At 27.5% G+C, this 15,985-nt stretch overlaps 1 protein-coding gene across 1 annotated transcript in view; it reads right to left on the bottom strand.

The window, feature by feature from the left end:
• Positions 1-15,715, bottom strand: part of LOC135931675 (E3 ubiquitin-protein ligase UBR4-like) — a 79,082-nt gene extending 63,367 nt beyond the window's left edge. Inside the window, exons 1-13 of the mRNA XM_065468941.1 lie at positions 15,606-15,715; positions 15,489-15,565; positions 15,336-15,433; positions 15,025-15,151; positions 8,989-9,251; positions 8,561-8,751; positions 7,639-7,849; positions 6,822-7,033; positions 6,098-6,203; positions 1,819-1,935; positions 1,174-1,267; positions 605-657; positions 35-120 (exon numbers count right to left, since the gene is read on the bottom strand). Of these exons, the coding sequence (XP_065325013.1) occupies positions 35-120; positions 605-657; positions 1,174-1,267; positions 1,819-1,935; positions 6,098-6,203; positions 6,822-7,033; positions 7,639-7,849; positions 8,561-8,751; positions 8,989-9,251; positions 15,025-15,151; positions 15,336-15,433; positions 15,489-15,565; positions 15,606-15,715 (1,745 nt within the window). The remainder of the gene's footprint in view (positions 1-34; positions 121-604; positions 658-1,173; positions 1,268-1,818; positions 1,936-6,097; positions 6,204-6,821; positions 7,034-7,638; positions 7,850-8,560; positions 8,752-8,988; positions 9,252-15,024; positions 15,152-15,335; positions 15,434-15,488; positions 15,566-15,605) is intronic.
• Positions 15,716-15,985: the final 270 nt, after the last annotated feature.

Consider the following 15,985-nt stretch of genomic DNA (forward strand, 5'->3'; position numbering starts at 1 on the left):
GAGTGAGTTGAAAAAATAAAATTAATAATCATACTTCAATTCGTCCCAGAAGATGGTTGGCTTCATGATAAGTATGAGTTTATCCATCAATCTCAAAGAACAGTTAGCCGTTTGAAAAACCTGCACATTAAAAAACATCACAAATATGGAAGAAAACAAAGGAGTAATTTTATATATTTCCATTTTTCAGTTTCCAAAAAATTTTTACATTTTTCGAGCGTTTGCGCATTAAAAATTAACAATTTTACCGTCTGCTTAATAAATTATATTAAATTCCGAAAATTTTTATTATATTTTTAAAAGTTATACCTATTTATATTTTTATAAAGACCTTTATATTTATAAATTCAATTTTTTTATTATTATAATGACCATCAGATGCTAAGATAGTGCGAAACCCCTTAGACGCTTAAACCCCAAAAATTAATTTGGGTAGTAATGCTGTACATTTTAAAATGGTTCTTCTGTAGATTTCATACAAGTGGATATAGAATCCTATGATAATAAAATGACATTCTTTACAATTAAGATTTAGAAGAAAAATTCATTTTCAAAATATCCATTATTTATTTATTTTAAATTTCAAATAATAAAAAAAAATAACCTTGTTTATCTCACACCTTTTTTGCTCGTCGCTTACTTGTGCGACACCTTCATCTTTCCGAAAATAAAAAAAAATTATTATAAATCATATCACCATTCTTTCTTCTTGGGTGACTTTTCTATCACTCTTTAATGAAATGTCAGAACGGAGCTTTATGGATAGCAAAAGATATTATTTTTAAATCATATCTTTTGCTATCGTATAAAGCCACATGATATCCTCCGAACAATATTGCATGAGGGAAATAATTTTATTTAAAATAATAGGTGTTCCTGTGTATTTGTTAAAACTAAGATTTATACATTTCCAAAAAATTAAGATGTGTTATAATGTTATTTTAATCACCCCATAGCGTCATATATCAGAGACATGGTGACTTTTTAAAAGATAGAAAGATGACACTATGCTACTTAAAAAAATATGAATGAGACTATAATAAAAGGTATATATTATATGTCTCTCGATAATATCAACCAAATATTTCGATATAATACAATTTGGTAATATAAAGAAATAAGATACAACATTATAATAAAATAAATTTGTTGAAATATTTTATTTTTTAAAACTTTCTAGATTGTAAGGACCGTCGATTAGGCTTATATCGAAGAATAAACTTTGTCCTCCCTGGTTGCCTGCTTTAGCATCATTCAATACAGATATCTTGAGGATATTTTTTTAAATAGTTTACATCTTTTTATTTTTGATATAATAACATTTATTATTTTTGTGGTATAGGCATATAATAATCGATCTTCAATTCTTTGACTAAATTAGTTAAATATATGCGTGTTAGTAGTGTGAAGTAAAAAGAAAACTAAAAATGTAATCAGTAACCTTAAAAAATTATCTTTTTGTAGTATGTAACTTATAACTTAACTAGTTTCTAACTTTCAACAACAAGAATACATACATATTATTTTATTTCATGTGTATCTATATATTTTTTCGAGCTTACGATATATATTTCATCGTTTAAACGTTTTCCGCACTTAACGTTTCAAATTTATTGTTTTTTTTATAAAGTTCTTGAAATGGATCGACCTTCGATACTGAAAGTTATAAAAAAGGTAAGCCAAGTGAACGAAACAGGTTACAAAAGTATCACTGATAATGATAAAAAAAAACGTATCGTGATACTTACATTTATCCTAAAAAGGTAAAGTGGTAAAACCTGGGAAGTAACACTTAAATCAACATTATAAAATGTAAACCTTCTCGACACAATTTTCCACGTTATTCATTAAAACTGTGAATAGATTGAATGTAGGATTCGTTAACAATCTCGCTTTCAAGTCGCTTTCATAAGGCTCGTCATCCGCAGAGGTCAACTATTAATATCAAAATGTTTATTTTAATTATCTTCTTTTTTTATAAATCAGATCATAATTTGGGATGGGGTTCGTCATATTTCAATACTACATGCATTAGAAATGTCTGTTATATTTGAATGTTTATATATATTTTAAAGGTTACGCTATTTGAATTATATATTATTATAACTTTCTTACATTTAATATTATCTTATGGAGGTCAATGTAATTGCATATTAGTAGAAGTTAAATGACATAATTATAAAAGACTATCTATAGGAAACAATTTTATAATAAAGAATCTATTGTTTTGACTATAAAAAATGGCGACGAAATAAAAAAAAAATCTAAGTCACGCGGTTTTCGGTCTTCGGTCAAGTTTAATAATATATAGAATTATAAAAAAAAAAATTATATATATTTAGAAATTATGGATAAAATTATTCTCCAGGACTTTAAAAAGGAAGATTGTTCTATCGAGGACTACGTTGATTATATCAAATATATACTAAATGTGAAAAATATTCCTCAAACTGACGCCACTTTAAAAAAATTATTTATAGCTTATGGAGGAATAAACATTATAACTGATATCAAAAAATTACTCTATTCTAGGAATATAGAGGAGGTAGGATGGATTGACATATATAAAATAGCAAAACAACTATATAAAGATGAAAGAACAATTTTGGCATCAAGAATTGATTTCATTAGATTAAGTCGCGGGGCTGCTGAATCCGTAATGAGCTATTTAAAAAATATAAAGGAGCTAGCCCGAAGATGCGAATTTGAAGACAATGTAGAACTGAGAATTCGAGAACAATTAATCGCCGGATTAAAGATGTCACAACTGGTTAAATAACTACGATTAAGATATCCAGATACTAAAGATGAAGACCAACCGTTAAGCTTAAACAAAGTGGTAGAATTGGCTTTAGCGATGGAACGAGCCGACTTAGAAATAAATAATACTGCTAAAATGGTATATAAAATAAAAGAGCTGAATAAACATAATAATAATCGGATAAATCAACATGATAAAAATAATCGGCAGTATAATAATAATGATAATGATAAACGGCACTATCAAAAGGATAATAAAGCATATGTAAAAAGAGCTAGTGCCCGGGTATAATAACTACAATACAAATAATAATAGTAATTGGAGAAAACCATGCTACTTCTGTAATCGGTTTCATGCTATTAGAAATTGTCCCGCCTACGGAAAATTGTGCAGCAAATGTAGGAAACCAAACCACTTCGCCGTATGTTGTGCTAAAGAAAAGATTTACGGAACAAATTACAATAATAAAGAAGACGATTCGGATGTCTCAATAAGAAAAATATACAAATATGGGCAACATCTAACAATTGAGGTATTAATAAACAACCAAAAAATTAAAATGGAATATGATACTGGCTCGGCAAAACCATTATTAATGAAATAATATGGAATAAAATCGGAAGGCCAAAACTTAGAAGAGCTAAAGCACCAACTACATATGGAAATAATAGAATAAAAATTATGGGTGAAGCTGATGTAAAAGTACAATTAAATAATAAAATAAAATGGCTTTCATTATTAGTCACACAAACAAATGATGCAGCTCTATTTGGATTTCCATGGATTATCGAATTTAACTTATCGTTACCAAAAAATGTAAAAATCAATATGATCAACAATAGATATAAATACAATGATAATGGTAACGTAAATATTGACAAACTATTTAAAGAATTTGCTAGGTGTTTGACAATAAATTAGGATTAATAAAAAATGTCGAACCAATAAAACTGCAATTGGAAGAAAATACAAAACCAATTGCACTGCCAGCTAGAAGAGTACCGTTGCCTTTAAAAGTAGAAATTAAAAATGATACTGAACATATCGAGAATATAAAACAAGTCCTTAAAAAATTACAAAATGCGGGATTAAAAGTTAAAACAAGCAAAATAAATTTTATGAAAGAAAAAGTATCATATTTAGGATACATAATAGATCAAAATGGAATACACCCTGATAAAAGTAAAATAATAGCAATACAAAAATATCCAACGCCAAAAGATAGACATGACATAAAATCATTTTTAGGTATATTAAATTATTATACACGGTTCATGCCAAACTTACATGGAATCATAACCGAATTACATAATAAAACTAGTAAAAATGTTAAATGGAATTGGACTAATATTTGAAAAGCAAAAAGAATAGTAACAGAACACAATACTATACAATTTTATAAACCGGATCTTGAGTTAATACTAGAAACAGATGCATCAAACCAAGGATTTGGAGCTGTACTCTTGCAAAAATATGATAATGGTAACGAATACCCCTTACACCTCGAGAACTTTACAAGATGCTGAAAAGAATTCGACAATCGACAAAGAAGCCAAAGCGGCGTAGAAATTTCATAACTATTTGTATGAACGAAAGAACGGACCATAAACCTTTAATAAAAATATATGGGGATAAAAGAGATTTAAACGCCTTAACAAACCAAAGATTGTTACGTTGGGCTTATAAATTATCTGCATATGATTATGAAATGGAGCAAGTAATATAATTGCAGATGCTTTATCGCGAAACCCAATAGAGAAAAATGATAATAAAATAACAAGTGAAAATAAAACAGTGAAATATATACGAAATCTTACTTATGACACATTAACTCTATCAAGAGATGAAACTGCGAAAGATCCAATTTTAGTAAAAATATTATTAAATGGTACAAATATACAAAATCAAGCACCAGAATTACAAGCTTTTAGAACAAGAATAGATGAAATAGAAAATGATGACGGTATCCTATTTTGGAATGGTCGCTTAATAATTCCATATTCACTATAAAAACGAGTTTTACAGATATTACATACAGGTCATCCCGGTATTACATCGATGAAATCCATTACGAGACATTATATATGGTGAGAAAAATTAGATAAAGATGTCGAAAAATTAGTCAACCGCTGTATTGGGTGTCAAAAACATCGCAGATATATACCAGAAGTTGCCGTATACCCATGGAATCCGCCAGCACAACCCTGATGGTGCAAAAATAAGAATAAACAACACATAAAAACTACACCATACCATCCGAGAAGTAAAGAAACTATAAAAAATCGGTCTAATAGAGAACAAACAAATGAAGGGGCAAAATGCCTTATGAAGTATTAGTTACATATAGAAATTCCGAACATTCCTCAACGGGCCCAATACCTGCCAAACTATTTATGGGGAGAAGACTAAATACTTTATTAGACTGCGAAAACACGCAGATCAACTAAGAATAAGGGAAGAACCAGACGAAACAAATCAATAATACCAATTGAACCAAGTCAAAAGGAAGGCAACCGCGTTATCCAACAAGGGAACGAAAGCCAACAAAAAGATTAATAGATGAACTTGACTTGGTAATAAAAAGATTGATAGACGATCTTAACTTGGTGGGAAAGAAGTTATATTTGAATGTTTATATATATATATTAAAAGGTTACGCTATTTGAATTATATATTATTATAACTTTCTTACATTTAATATTATCTTATGGAGATCAATGTAATTGCATATTAGTAGAAGTTAAATGACATAATTATAAATGACTATATATAGGAAACAATTTTATAATAAAGAATCTATTGTTTTGACTATAAAAGGCCTGTTATAAAATTTTTATATGAAATGTCCAGGTTCGATATGTAAACAACTTTTAAACGAACGTGCCCGAATCCTTAAAAAAAATTGCACTAATTGTCCAGCACATTAAATATAACGCTGGCGATTATACTAAAAAAAATACAACAGTCAATCATTTTAAAAAGGTTATATAATTTGACCAACCTGGTGGGTTTATTTTATTTTTCACAGAATTCTCGACTTGTTAAATTCTTTGCTCGGCCCTACATGAAAATTTTTTTAACCGAGCTTTCTGACCCCTGAGATCTCCAATAAGTATTAATAGCCCTACCCATTATATGTATTGGTAAAATATTATTAAATAAATAATACAAAATTAACTAAAGTTAATCCTTTTTGTATCTCCCTGGCCACGATCCAAATATTATTATTATTATTATTAAATAAAAAAAATGATAATTATTTAAATGAATAGGCAAATTTGCTAAGTTAAAACAAAACTATCGCGCATGCGTCCAAAAAAACAAAAATCATCTAACTTTGGAGTCGCTGATAATCATTGAATCCGGTACAAACGATTCGACCAAAAAGCATAATTTATATACCATTCGGTGAAAATTTTCGTCTAAAATTTTTGATCGATTTCTAAAAATAAATTTTTTTTTTAATCATAAATTTTTTGGCATATAAATGTAAAGCAAATTTCTCTTAAAAGGATCAGTAAATCCAGTTCAAAGTGAGTGACCATAAATAGCAGACCAAAAAATCCATTATAAAAGTGATAAGAGGAGATGGCAACGTTCTCGATCGATTGAGGTAAAAATTACCCCTACAGAAGTTATAGAAGTTAGGAAGGAAGTATCCGGTCAAAAAACTTCGTTCTACACTATTATGATATTAAACTAAACCGGGGAACGCTTAATAATTAAGGTGGGCAATCGGTGGTCAAACCAAAATATAAAGACCGTATCCTGTAATTATAAATCAGTGACTTATATCACGAGGGGGGTTGTCATTGAAATTAAAGGATGGGGGGGGGGTAGTAGTTTTGAAGATGACATCGTCATACGAATACAATTGGAGGGAAAGAGGGGAGGAGTTTTGATTTGGATTTTCCTTTCGCTAATTTTAATTTATTAGGAGGGTGCAAAATTATCGAGAGGGGGGGGGCAAAATCGTTATTGGTTTGGGGGGTGGGTGTAGAAGTTCCTGATAATAATCATCCTTTAAACATTAAAATATATAAAAGGTGTAGGCAATAACTTCCAATCAAAATCCTTGAAATTCGTCAGGATATCATCCATCCTATCAGATTTTATGATGGAATCGTGTTTATCGGATATGATTGCATGGTAAAATTGTAACCCGAATAAATAGGTCGAAGTTATTCCAGGATAAACCTTTTTGAGTTCGGGTGACAATTGAAAGCCGTAAAAAAACTTCATCCTCTCTACCAAGTGTACTATGATCGACCACTTTTACATTTAAATATTTATATATATATTATTAAATGTCGTTGATGGAAATGAAGAGTCATTGATTATTATTTCCGTAAGCCAGGTGTGGGCCAATAATATATGATACTCATCTAGACTGATGATTCATTAAAATGCATTTTGAAACGTGGTTGAATACAAATCAGCTGTTGGCACATTTTGTTTTCCATATAAGAATTTTTATAAATAAATAAAACTCTAAAGAAATTTTTTTTATGTATTCATAAAATTTTAATATAAATTATATTTAAGGGAAACCAAAATAGAGTGTCATCAGCTGATTTTTACATTTAAATAAATAGATAGTCAGTCATTATGTCATTGGTGTGAGCCAACTATAGATTAATATAAAGCTTCCATTTTCTTAATAAAAAAAAGGAGTCGTGTGTGCCCATTAATTTTTTAAGTATCGCTGCAACTTGTCTAATTTGAGCTTTTGAATTGATAAACTGTTTTAAAAATTAAAAGATTCCTATTTATTATCATGAAATTTCGGCGCCTATAAAGTGATCAAATAAAATAAACTATTTTAAAAAATAGCGCAAAAATATTTTGAAATAATTTTTTTTAAGAGTGTATTTTACATTTTCTTTGAGAATTAGATTGACAGTTTTCCTGGCTTCCGTCGATAGGTTCGGATTTAGAGATGAATAAATGCTAAAAATGACATCCATAAGGGCACATGTATGGATTACGAGAGATACATTTTGCGATTCGCTTACTAGGCAATCCTCGAAAAAGGGGCACGATGTAATCAAGGATAGAATTTCTAAATCTTCGTAGACGATGGCAAAACTTTTTTTAGCGTTTATGTGATTAATAATAGTAAATAAATATGATTATCTTAAGTGATTATTCATATATATACTCAAGGCAACTATAGAAAACAAAAGGAAAACAAAAAGGAAAGAACTGTTCACTAATTTTGATATCGAAAATATATGTCGGTTAGAAAACGGAAAGAGGAAACGAACAAATTAAAAGACCAGAACCCTCTTGTAAAATTTATATGGAATCTATTTAAAAAATTTTCAGAGCCCTTCTGGAACCGGTTTTAACTAAAAGAGTTCGGGATACCCAGAACCGGAAACCCTTGGAACCGCGTAATATTTAAGAACTGGACCAGAACGCAATTTTAGAAATCGGAATAACAAGAATCACCTTTTTTTAAATGTTCAAGAACTGAATTAGAACTTTTTCTTGTACCAAGTTATAAACTTTTATATAAGGCTGTGGCTAAAACCATTTTTAAAAAATTCTTAAAGTTTCAAAATTTTCGCAAATTTTTAGAATTTTTAATGAAATCGTTATTAAATTTTTAAAATTTATAAAAATTTTCTAGAATTATGTTCTGTGCATGTTTTTTTGTTTTATATTTAACATAGCTTATTTATTTATCATGTGGTTATAATTTTTTTTGATGTGGACATAACCTAACAAAATGGGCAAATTATATTCTTAAAAAAATAATGGATTTGGTTAGAGCGTGACTCGTGGCGTTATTACTTTTCTTTAAAGCTTTGCAGGCCATGGAGATCTTGGATTAAGGTGTCCATTTTTCGGGCGTAGTCAGTAGTTTCGAACTTTTCGGAGTATGTAAAAAATCTTTTTAACATCGATTCTAAGCCACTTTCCAATAAAATGTGAGCGGCTTTCAGCTTTTTAAGGATTGAGTTGTTGATTATCATAAAAAATTCCTATTTTTTTAAAAAAAAAATAAGATAAAAATAAAAATAAAAAATAAATTTTGGTGGATGTATATTTGTTTATTTGTTTACACCTCCCCCCCCCACCCTCTATATTTTTAAACTTTTAATATAATTAATAAATAAAATACGGTTTCAGAAAACATTTCTATTCAAAAAGGGACATATAGCATAAAAATACTTTAATTAATGACTTAAAAATGCGCGCATATATTTTTCTTTAATTACTTTATTGGCACATTCGTTAGTAGTAGAATCGTTGGGAAGTAATGATTCGCTGATAATTTTAAATAAATTCAGTTCATTTCTTGCGAGCATATCCATGAGCAAATTATTGCCGTTTTGTGGATTTGACATGTGATCAGAATTTTGGATGAGATCTTGCAGACTTTTAAGAGCGCTTGACTTAGAAAATATAGTTTTGGATTTTTCTTTTATAACATCGGTCAAGTCGTGCAAATATTTAAAACTAATATCTTTACACTTTGAAGCTGTTAATATTATAAATAATAAAATTAATGAGATATGTAAAAGGAAGTTGAGTCCATCCTATAAAAACGGAAGTGGACCTAAAATTACCTAGAAAGCTCGCCAAAACTCCTTTTCTATAATTTCAAATATCAAAACAAAACTGTGCCCAAGTATAATCTGAACGATCGAGAGGAACATAAATTTAAAGGCTAAGAGCGAGAAAGGAATGGATAAGAAACCATTACTCTATCATTTGGGCAAAGTTTTATATTAAGATTAACTACTAATATTGTTTTACATCTTGTCAGTAGTGGGCCTATCGATAAATGAATACGAATTTGATTGTTTATACTATTCTTATTTGTAGCGAATAATAAAATTTAGATATTGGATCAAGTCAAGAACTGAGCATCTCGGGGACATTGATTAATTGGATGAAATATATTTAGAGTTAAACGAATATGTAGGATTATAGGTTAGAGAGATATGGATTGGGGGTTGGTTAAGATTTATTGAAAATGGTTTTTAATTAAAATATAATCATTTTTTATTAATAATTTGTCAAATGTGACAGGTCATGTGATTAAAAATTAATTTCCTTGAGCTGGACCACAATCTAAAATTTACTGGTCTTATTTGATTGGTACAAATTAGAGGTCTGCATTGGGAGGGCTTTCGGCCCGCGCGTCCATCTAAGTGGGCGGGCAAAAAAAAATTTGAACGGGCAGGCGGGCGGTGGGTTAAAAAATTTAAAATTATGGGCGGGTTGCTGGACGGGTTAAGAAATTTAACAATGAGCGGGCGGGTTAAAAAAATTTTAATCATTTAAGTAAATATTAATAAAAAATTGTTCCTATGAACTTTTTTTGGATATTAAAAATTAAAATGTCCTTTTTTGGTAATATAAAAACTTTTTTCTTAAAATAAATAAACTTTTTTTGTATATTAAAACTACATTGGTGGAAACGACAAGAAAGAGATTTTCCAAAGCTATCAAGATTAGCAAGAAAAATATTGGCAATCTCTGCAACTAGTGCTTTTTCTGAAAGAGGATTTAGCATTGCTGAAAGTTTATAGAACAAAAAAGAACGTGTTTGAATCCAGAAAATGTCGATTCATTATTATTTTTGCATTATTACATATATAAATTTTATATTTATATTACTTTCATAAATATTTTATTTGATCAAATAAATTATCCATAATTTTTGAATATTTTTTTATGCTTAATATAGTAATTTCCTAAAAAAAAATTTGCAGAGGTGTAATGCTGAAATTCTTTTTTATTAGATGCTTAAAAAATTGAGAACGGCCATAATTAATGTTTATAATAGCAGGCTTGGGTTAAAAAAAATTTTTTTATAAATAATGGGTGGACGGGTAAAAAATTTTAGACTAATGTGAGGGTGGGCGGGTAAAAAAATCTAGACTAATGGGCAGGCGGGTATATTTTTTTTGAAAAATGGGCGGCTTGGGCGAGCGTAATTTTTTTTAAAACATTGGGTGGGCGGGCTTATGGTCCAAATCCTCCCAATGCAGATCTCAAGTAAAAATTTCCGTAAGTAAAAACATATATTCAATTCTTTTAAAAGAATCAAATACGAGTAATTCATTATTCGACTCTATGTTTTTGAATAGTTCTAGTCAAGAGAAGACTTGAGTGTTATATCCGAAACATTTAATAATCTCGATATAATAATTCCATAGGGAGTATATTTATATATTTTTTTTATTTTTTCAAAGAAGCCAAAAGGGCATTTTATTTCAAAAAATGATTCAAATTTATAAAATTATAGCGAGTACAAAAAATATAAGTAATTTGATGTATTTTCATTCAAATATTTATTTTTTATAATTAAAATATCCCAATTGGGTTCTTAGAGTAATAGCCAAAATGTTGAAATTCCTAAGATAAATCTTTTAATATTAAAAAAAATACAATGAACATGAATGGTTGTAAAAATTTAAATACAATGGTACAGAATTGGGCAGTACCGCAAATAATTTATCTAAGATACAAGATCCTTTAGCATCAGTATCTTTTTGACATTTTTAGTAAGATATTAATATCTATATCTAAGATCCTTTATTTGAAAAGAATCTTGTTTTCACTCTCTTGACAAAAGATACCGATAAAAATTCTTTTTAACATTCATGTAATTTTACATATCACAGTATATAACTAATTTTCTTTGGGGATCTTGTATTAATTTCCTTATTTTTTTTCGTCATATTTTAAATATATTCACACCAAAATTGGCTGGAAAATTTCCGACTCATATTAAGATAAATAGATATAAAATAACAACACCAAAACGAAATAAGTAAAAATTATATTTTATATATAAATGTAACTAGATAGAATGCCATTATCAATTTTATGTAATATTTTTTAATTTGTAGGATGATTAACACTCATGATAGTGAAGAAGAAGGTAGTGAAATTCAAATTATGGAAATAAGTTCCCCTGAATCAAATCCCGATCTTAAAATTTTAGATGGAAATTTTTTTTAAATAAAAGTTAAAAAGGGCAATGTACAGGCTGAATGTAAAACCTGTATAAATAAAAATTATAAAGGGTTCAGCATAAATTTTGTTGAACATATTAAAGTATATTATTTATAAAAGGGACATAGGTTATCTTAAAAATTCAAGTTTACAATATTGTCTACCTTTATTAAAAGCTGCCCAAGATGGTATGGGAAAAAAATTTAAAAAAATATTTTCCTATGATATGAATATTGAGATTTTTTTGGCATCAATCTCACATCCAAATTTTAGAACTCATGGATTGAGCCGGATCATAAAAAAATACTTTCAAAATATACTATTAAAAGAAGCCCTAAATGTAGTACCAGAGTATATAAACAAGCTCAAACTATAACACCAATAGATTTAACATCTTATATAGAAAATGATGATTATTTTTCTTTTGGTGAAACAAATGTTGCTGAGTTTACAAATATTTAACTGGAGGTTTTAAATTATATTAAAGAAAGTAGAAATACATTATAAATGCTTAATTAATATCCTTTCATTATGAATTTTTTTTTAATTACTTCTATACCTTCATCAACTCTAATTGAAAGGTTATTTAGTTTTTGCACAATGTTAAGTACGGAAACGGCAAATGATAATTTTTTTGAAAAATTTGATTATCTTATAAAATAACAAATCTATTTTAAATACTCTTTTGCAAATTAATATTTCCTATCATTAAACTAGTCTGCCGTTCCTAGCAATGCTAAGAATGGGCTAATACTAATATTAAAATGCCCGATTATTATAATTAACTCATCATTAAATATTTATTAATCATTCTTATTATATGTTCACAAATAGATACTGTATTTTATAAACTATTCTTATTTAATTGGTAATGATAATTTTAAAGTATCTTGTATAAGATACTCTAATTTAGCAAAAAATACAAGTATCCTTGTATGTTTTTGATATTTTGAAAAAGATACTAGTATCTGTATCTAAGATTCATTTTTTTTATAAGGAATTTGTATCTGTATCTAGATTCTTTTTCCAGAAAACCTGCCCAACTCTGCAATGGCAGTCAACATAAAAAATCTTCTCAATAAAAAAGAAGCCTTTTAAAAGGGCAAAATAAATTGGAAATAAATTTCATATGAAAGAGGGAATGACATTAGCTGTAAATGCCATTTATTTATTTTATATATCCTCCAAAAAAATAGAAGTTTTTTGTTGGAGATGACCCCAAAGATCTGGCCGTAAAAGTTGTCCAGAAGTCCAGCCCCGGCTTTAAAAAAAAAATGTTAAAAAATAAAATGTTGTTTTCGCTTTTTTCTCTTATAAAATTAAAATTTTTCTTTAGCGATTTTTATTAAATTTAACTTTTAAAATACGTTGTATTTAAAAAAAAATCAAATCAAAAATTTCGGGCTGGGATAGGGCTTTTAAAAATGAACGAATCAGATTTTTTAAGGTATTTGAACAAAAAAAACATATATCATCACTATTTTTGATGCGTAACTCTTAGGCTGTGTTAAAACTTATTTCTGTTTAACCCAGGCTAAACATATTTTGAACTAGGACAACCCTATTTTGGTTTGTTTTAAGTTTACATATATTAAATAAATTATATTTGTTATTTATATTATTTTTTTCGGTACAAACAATGACGCGTAATCTTTTACGTAAATCTATATACCCTCTTTCTTTTTTAGGCTGTTTACCACGCAATCACAGTTAGAATTTGGGCAAAATATATAAAATATGCAGTGTTAGATGAAGTTAAACAGGTGACTATGACTGTTCTCTTTTTTCTACATATTAAAATACGTTCTTTTTAGGGAAGCCTATTCCACCCTATTTTTCTAATTATTTTCTCCCATTTTTTATACTTGACAACAATCCAAATAACCTTATAAATCTATAAATATTATATATAAAATATTCGGTTTTAAATATAAGACCCGGCCCGGGTATATTTAAAATATTTAAATACGGCCTGGCCCTGCAGGTCTCTAAGTAGATAAGTTATTATAAAATACCGTTTAGCTAATACTCGATATTCTTTGTTAATATTTAAAGTTTTAATAAAATCAGGTTTTTATATGCCTTCTTCAAACTAAAAAACATTTGTAGATTATAAGATTATCTGAACCTAAAATTAAAAAGCCAAAAAGCTGGAAAAGACCACTAAATTTTTTTTTAATTAAGGTTCTGTTTTTATTATGTTGAAGGTTTTATTTAAAATGTTGCTTTAAATATTTTTCTATGTTTGTTTTTAGCTAAGTTTTATATGGTAATATTAGTAATTAGAGGTGTACCAAATAGAGAATCTAAGATAAGAACCTAGATCCCTTTATTTAGATCTGACCAGTTATATTAATGAATACAGCCAATTAATTATATTTGATTCTGAAGATATACCATGAACAAATTTGAACATATTTTGAATTTAGATTCTATGTATAAGAGTTAATAGATATTTTTTATAGTGCTGTGCCGATCCACATATTGCACCGATCCGATCCGATCAAATATTTTTCACTATTGGCTCAAACGCGATCCGATATCGATATTAGAATTCTGCAGATAACAAATTTTGCAAAATTATCTTTGTCTTTTGTAAAATATTTCCATAATTCAGATACCATAACTATAATAATTCTTTTATTTAAAGTATAAATAATAAAATTGGTGTTATTTAAAAAGATTTAAAATATATGAAATGGGTATTCCTTTCTATTTTTATTTTTAAAATACTATAAATCTATTTTAGAAATAAATAAAATTTAAGGGGTTTTGTGCATTTGCATTGTTTAAAAAAAATTATTTAGAAAATATTAATAATGTAAAATAAATATACATAAAATAACAAATAAAATAAAAGTAAAAAGATTGGATAGGATCGGGTTTTTACAGGTATTGGCCTGATCCGATATTTTTGGAAAACACTAAATATCGGTGTCGATCCGAGCCGACATTTAATATTGGCAAAGCCCTATTTTTTTTATAAGATGTAATGTTTGTACCAGAACCAGTCAGGTAATTTTTAAAAAAAAATAGGAACTGGTACCAACATCAGTATCAGTAAAATAATAAGGATCTGGTCATCCCTTTGAGATTGATTTTCAAAAATTTTAAAAACTTGGAATAGTAATATTAATTCATTATATTTAAAAAATTAAGATATGTTCATATGTATAAAAAACAGTTAAATTTTTTATAAATATCATACATAATTATTTTATTTTGCATTATGAAAAACATGTTAAATTATTAAGAATATTTGTTTCAAATATACAAAATAAAACCTGCATTAGATTGAGGAAGTTCATTAAAAGTTGCTGTTTCCAGAAGAGCTATTAAATTCAAAACAGATGATTCATGTATAAAAATTTGGTTAGTTGAAATTTCCTTCAACACAAGTATTATAGTTTTCTGTATCAAGTATAAAAGATACATTAAAAAATTTAATATATTTATAATATATTATTTTTATTATCCTTTCCTTATGATATATATATAGTATTACATAAAGTTAAAGAGTAAAAAGAAGTGCTTAATTTCAGAGATAATTATTTTATAAAAATCATATAATAGCATAAATTTATATAAGGTTTACTCTTTCAACAGGAAAACTTGATTTATTTTGGAAAATGTAGATGAGATTACTGATACACATTCCATATGATTCAATTATATCTTCAAATAGGTAATTTGCTATTAAGATAAAAAAATAATAATATATGTAATAATATACATATAAAATAACCACCTGTATCACTGCTTATCAAAAAATGCAAGGATAATGTCATAATAATTGATTTGGTACTCACGTCACTAATATCAGTGCTTTATAAATTTTATAATATAATATATTATTAATAGTAACCTTTTTTTTATGATATTGATTAAATCATCTAAATTCGTTCTGTCTAAATTTCCATTTTTGGTGAAATTTAAAAATATTTTTGAGTATTGCTGTAGAACAGATTCACCCATTTTACGAATGAAAAAACATATGTAAAATATAGTAATAGTGTTGTTTTGGGAAACATATGTTTTTTATTGATGGCTAAAAAACGATAATATATTTGGTAATAAGTGGGTTAAATAATTCGATTTTATTTTTTATATCTTTCGGCGAGATTATTTTTAGTTTGTAGTTATAATTTATGTTTCTTCCTTAACTTTAAAATCAATTTAGTTGATCGTTTGATTTAGATATAAAATGAACATTTTTCTTTTTTAGAGAATATTAATAAATTTTTT

The sequence above is a fragment of the Gordionus sp. m RMFG-2023 genome, chromosome 1 (assembly GCF_954871325.1).
Source record: "Gordionus sp. m RMFG-2023 chromosome 1, tfGorSpeb1-WG-v2, whole genome shotgun sequence".
Classification (NCBI taxonomy): domain Eukaryota; kingdom Metazoa; phylum Nematomorpha; class Gordioida; order Chordodea; family Parachordodidae; genus Gordionus; species Gordionus sp. m RMFG-2023.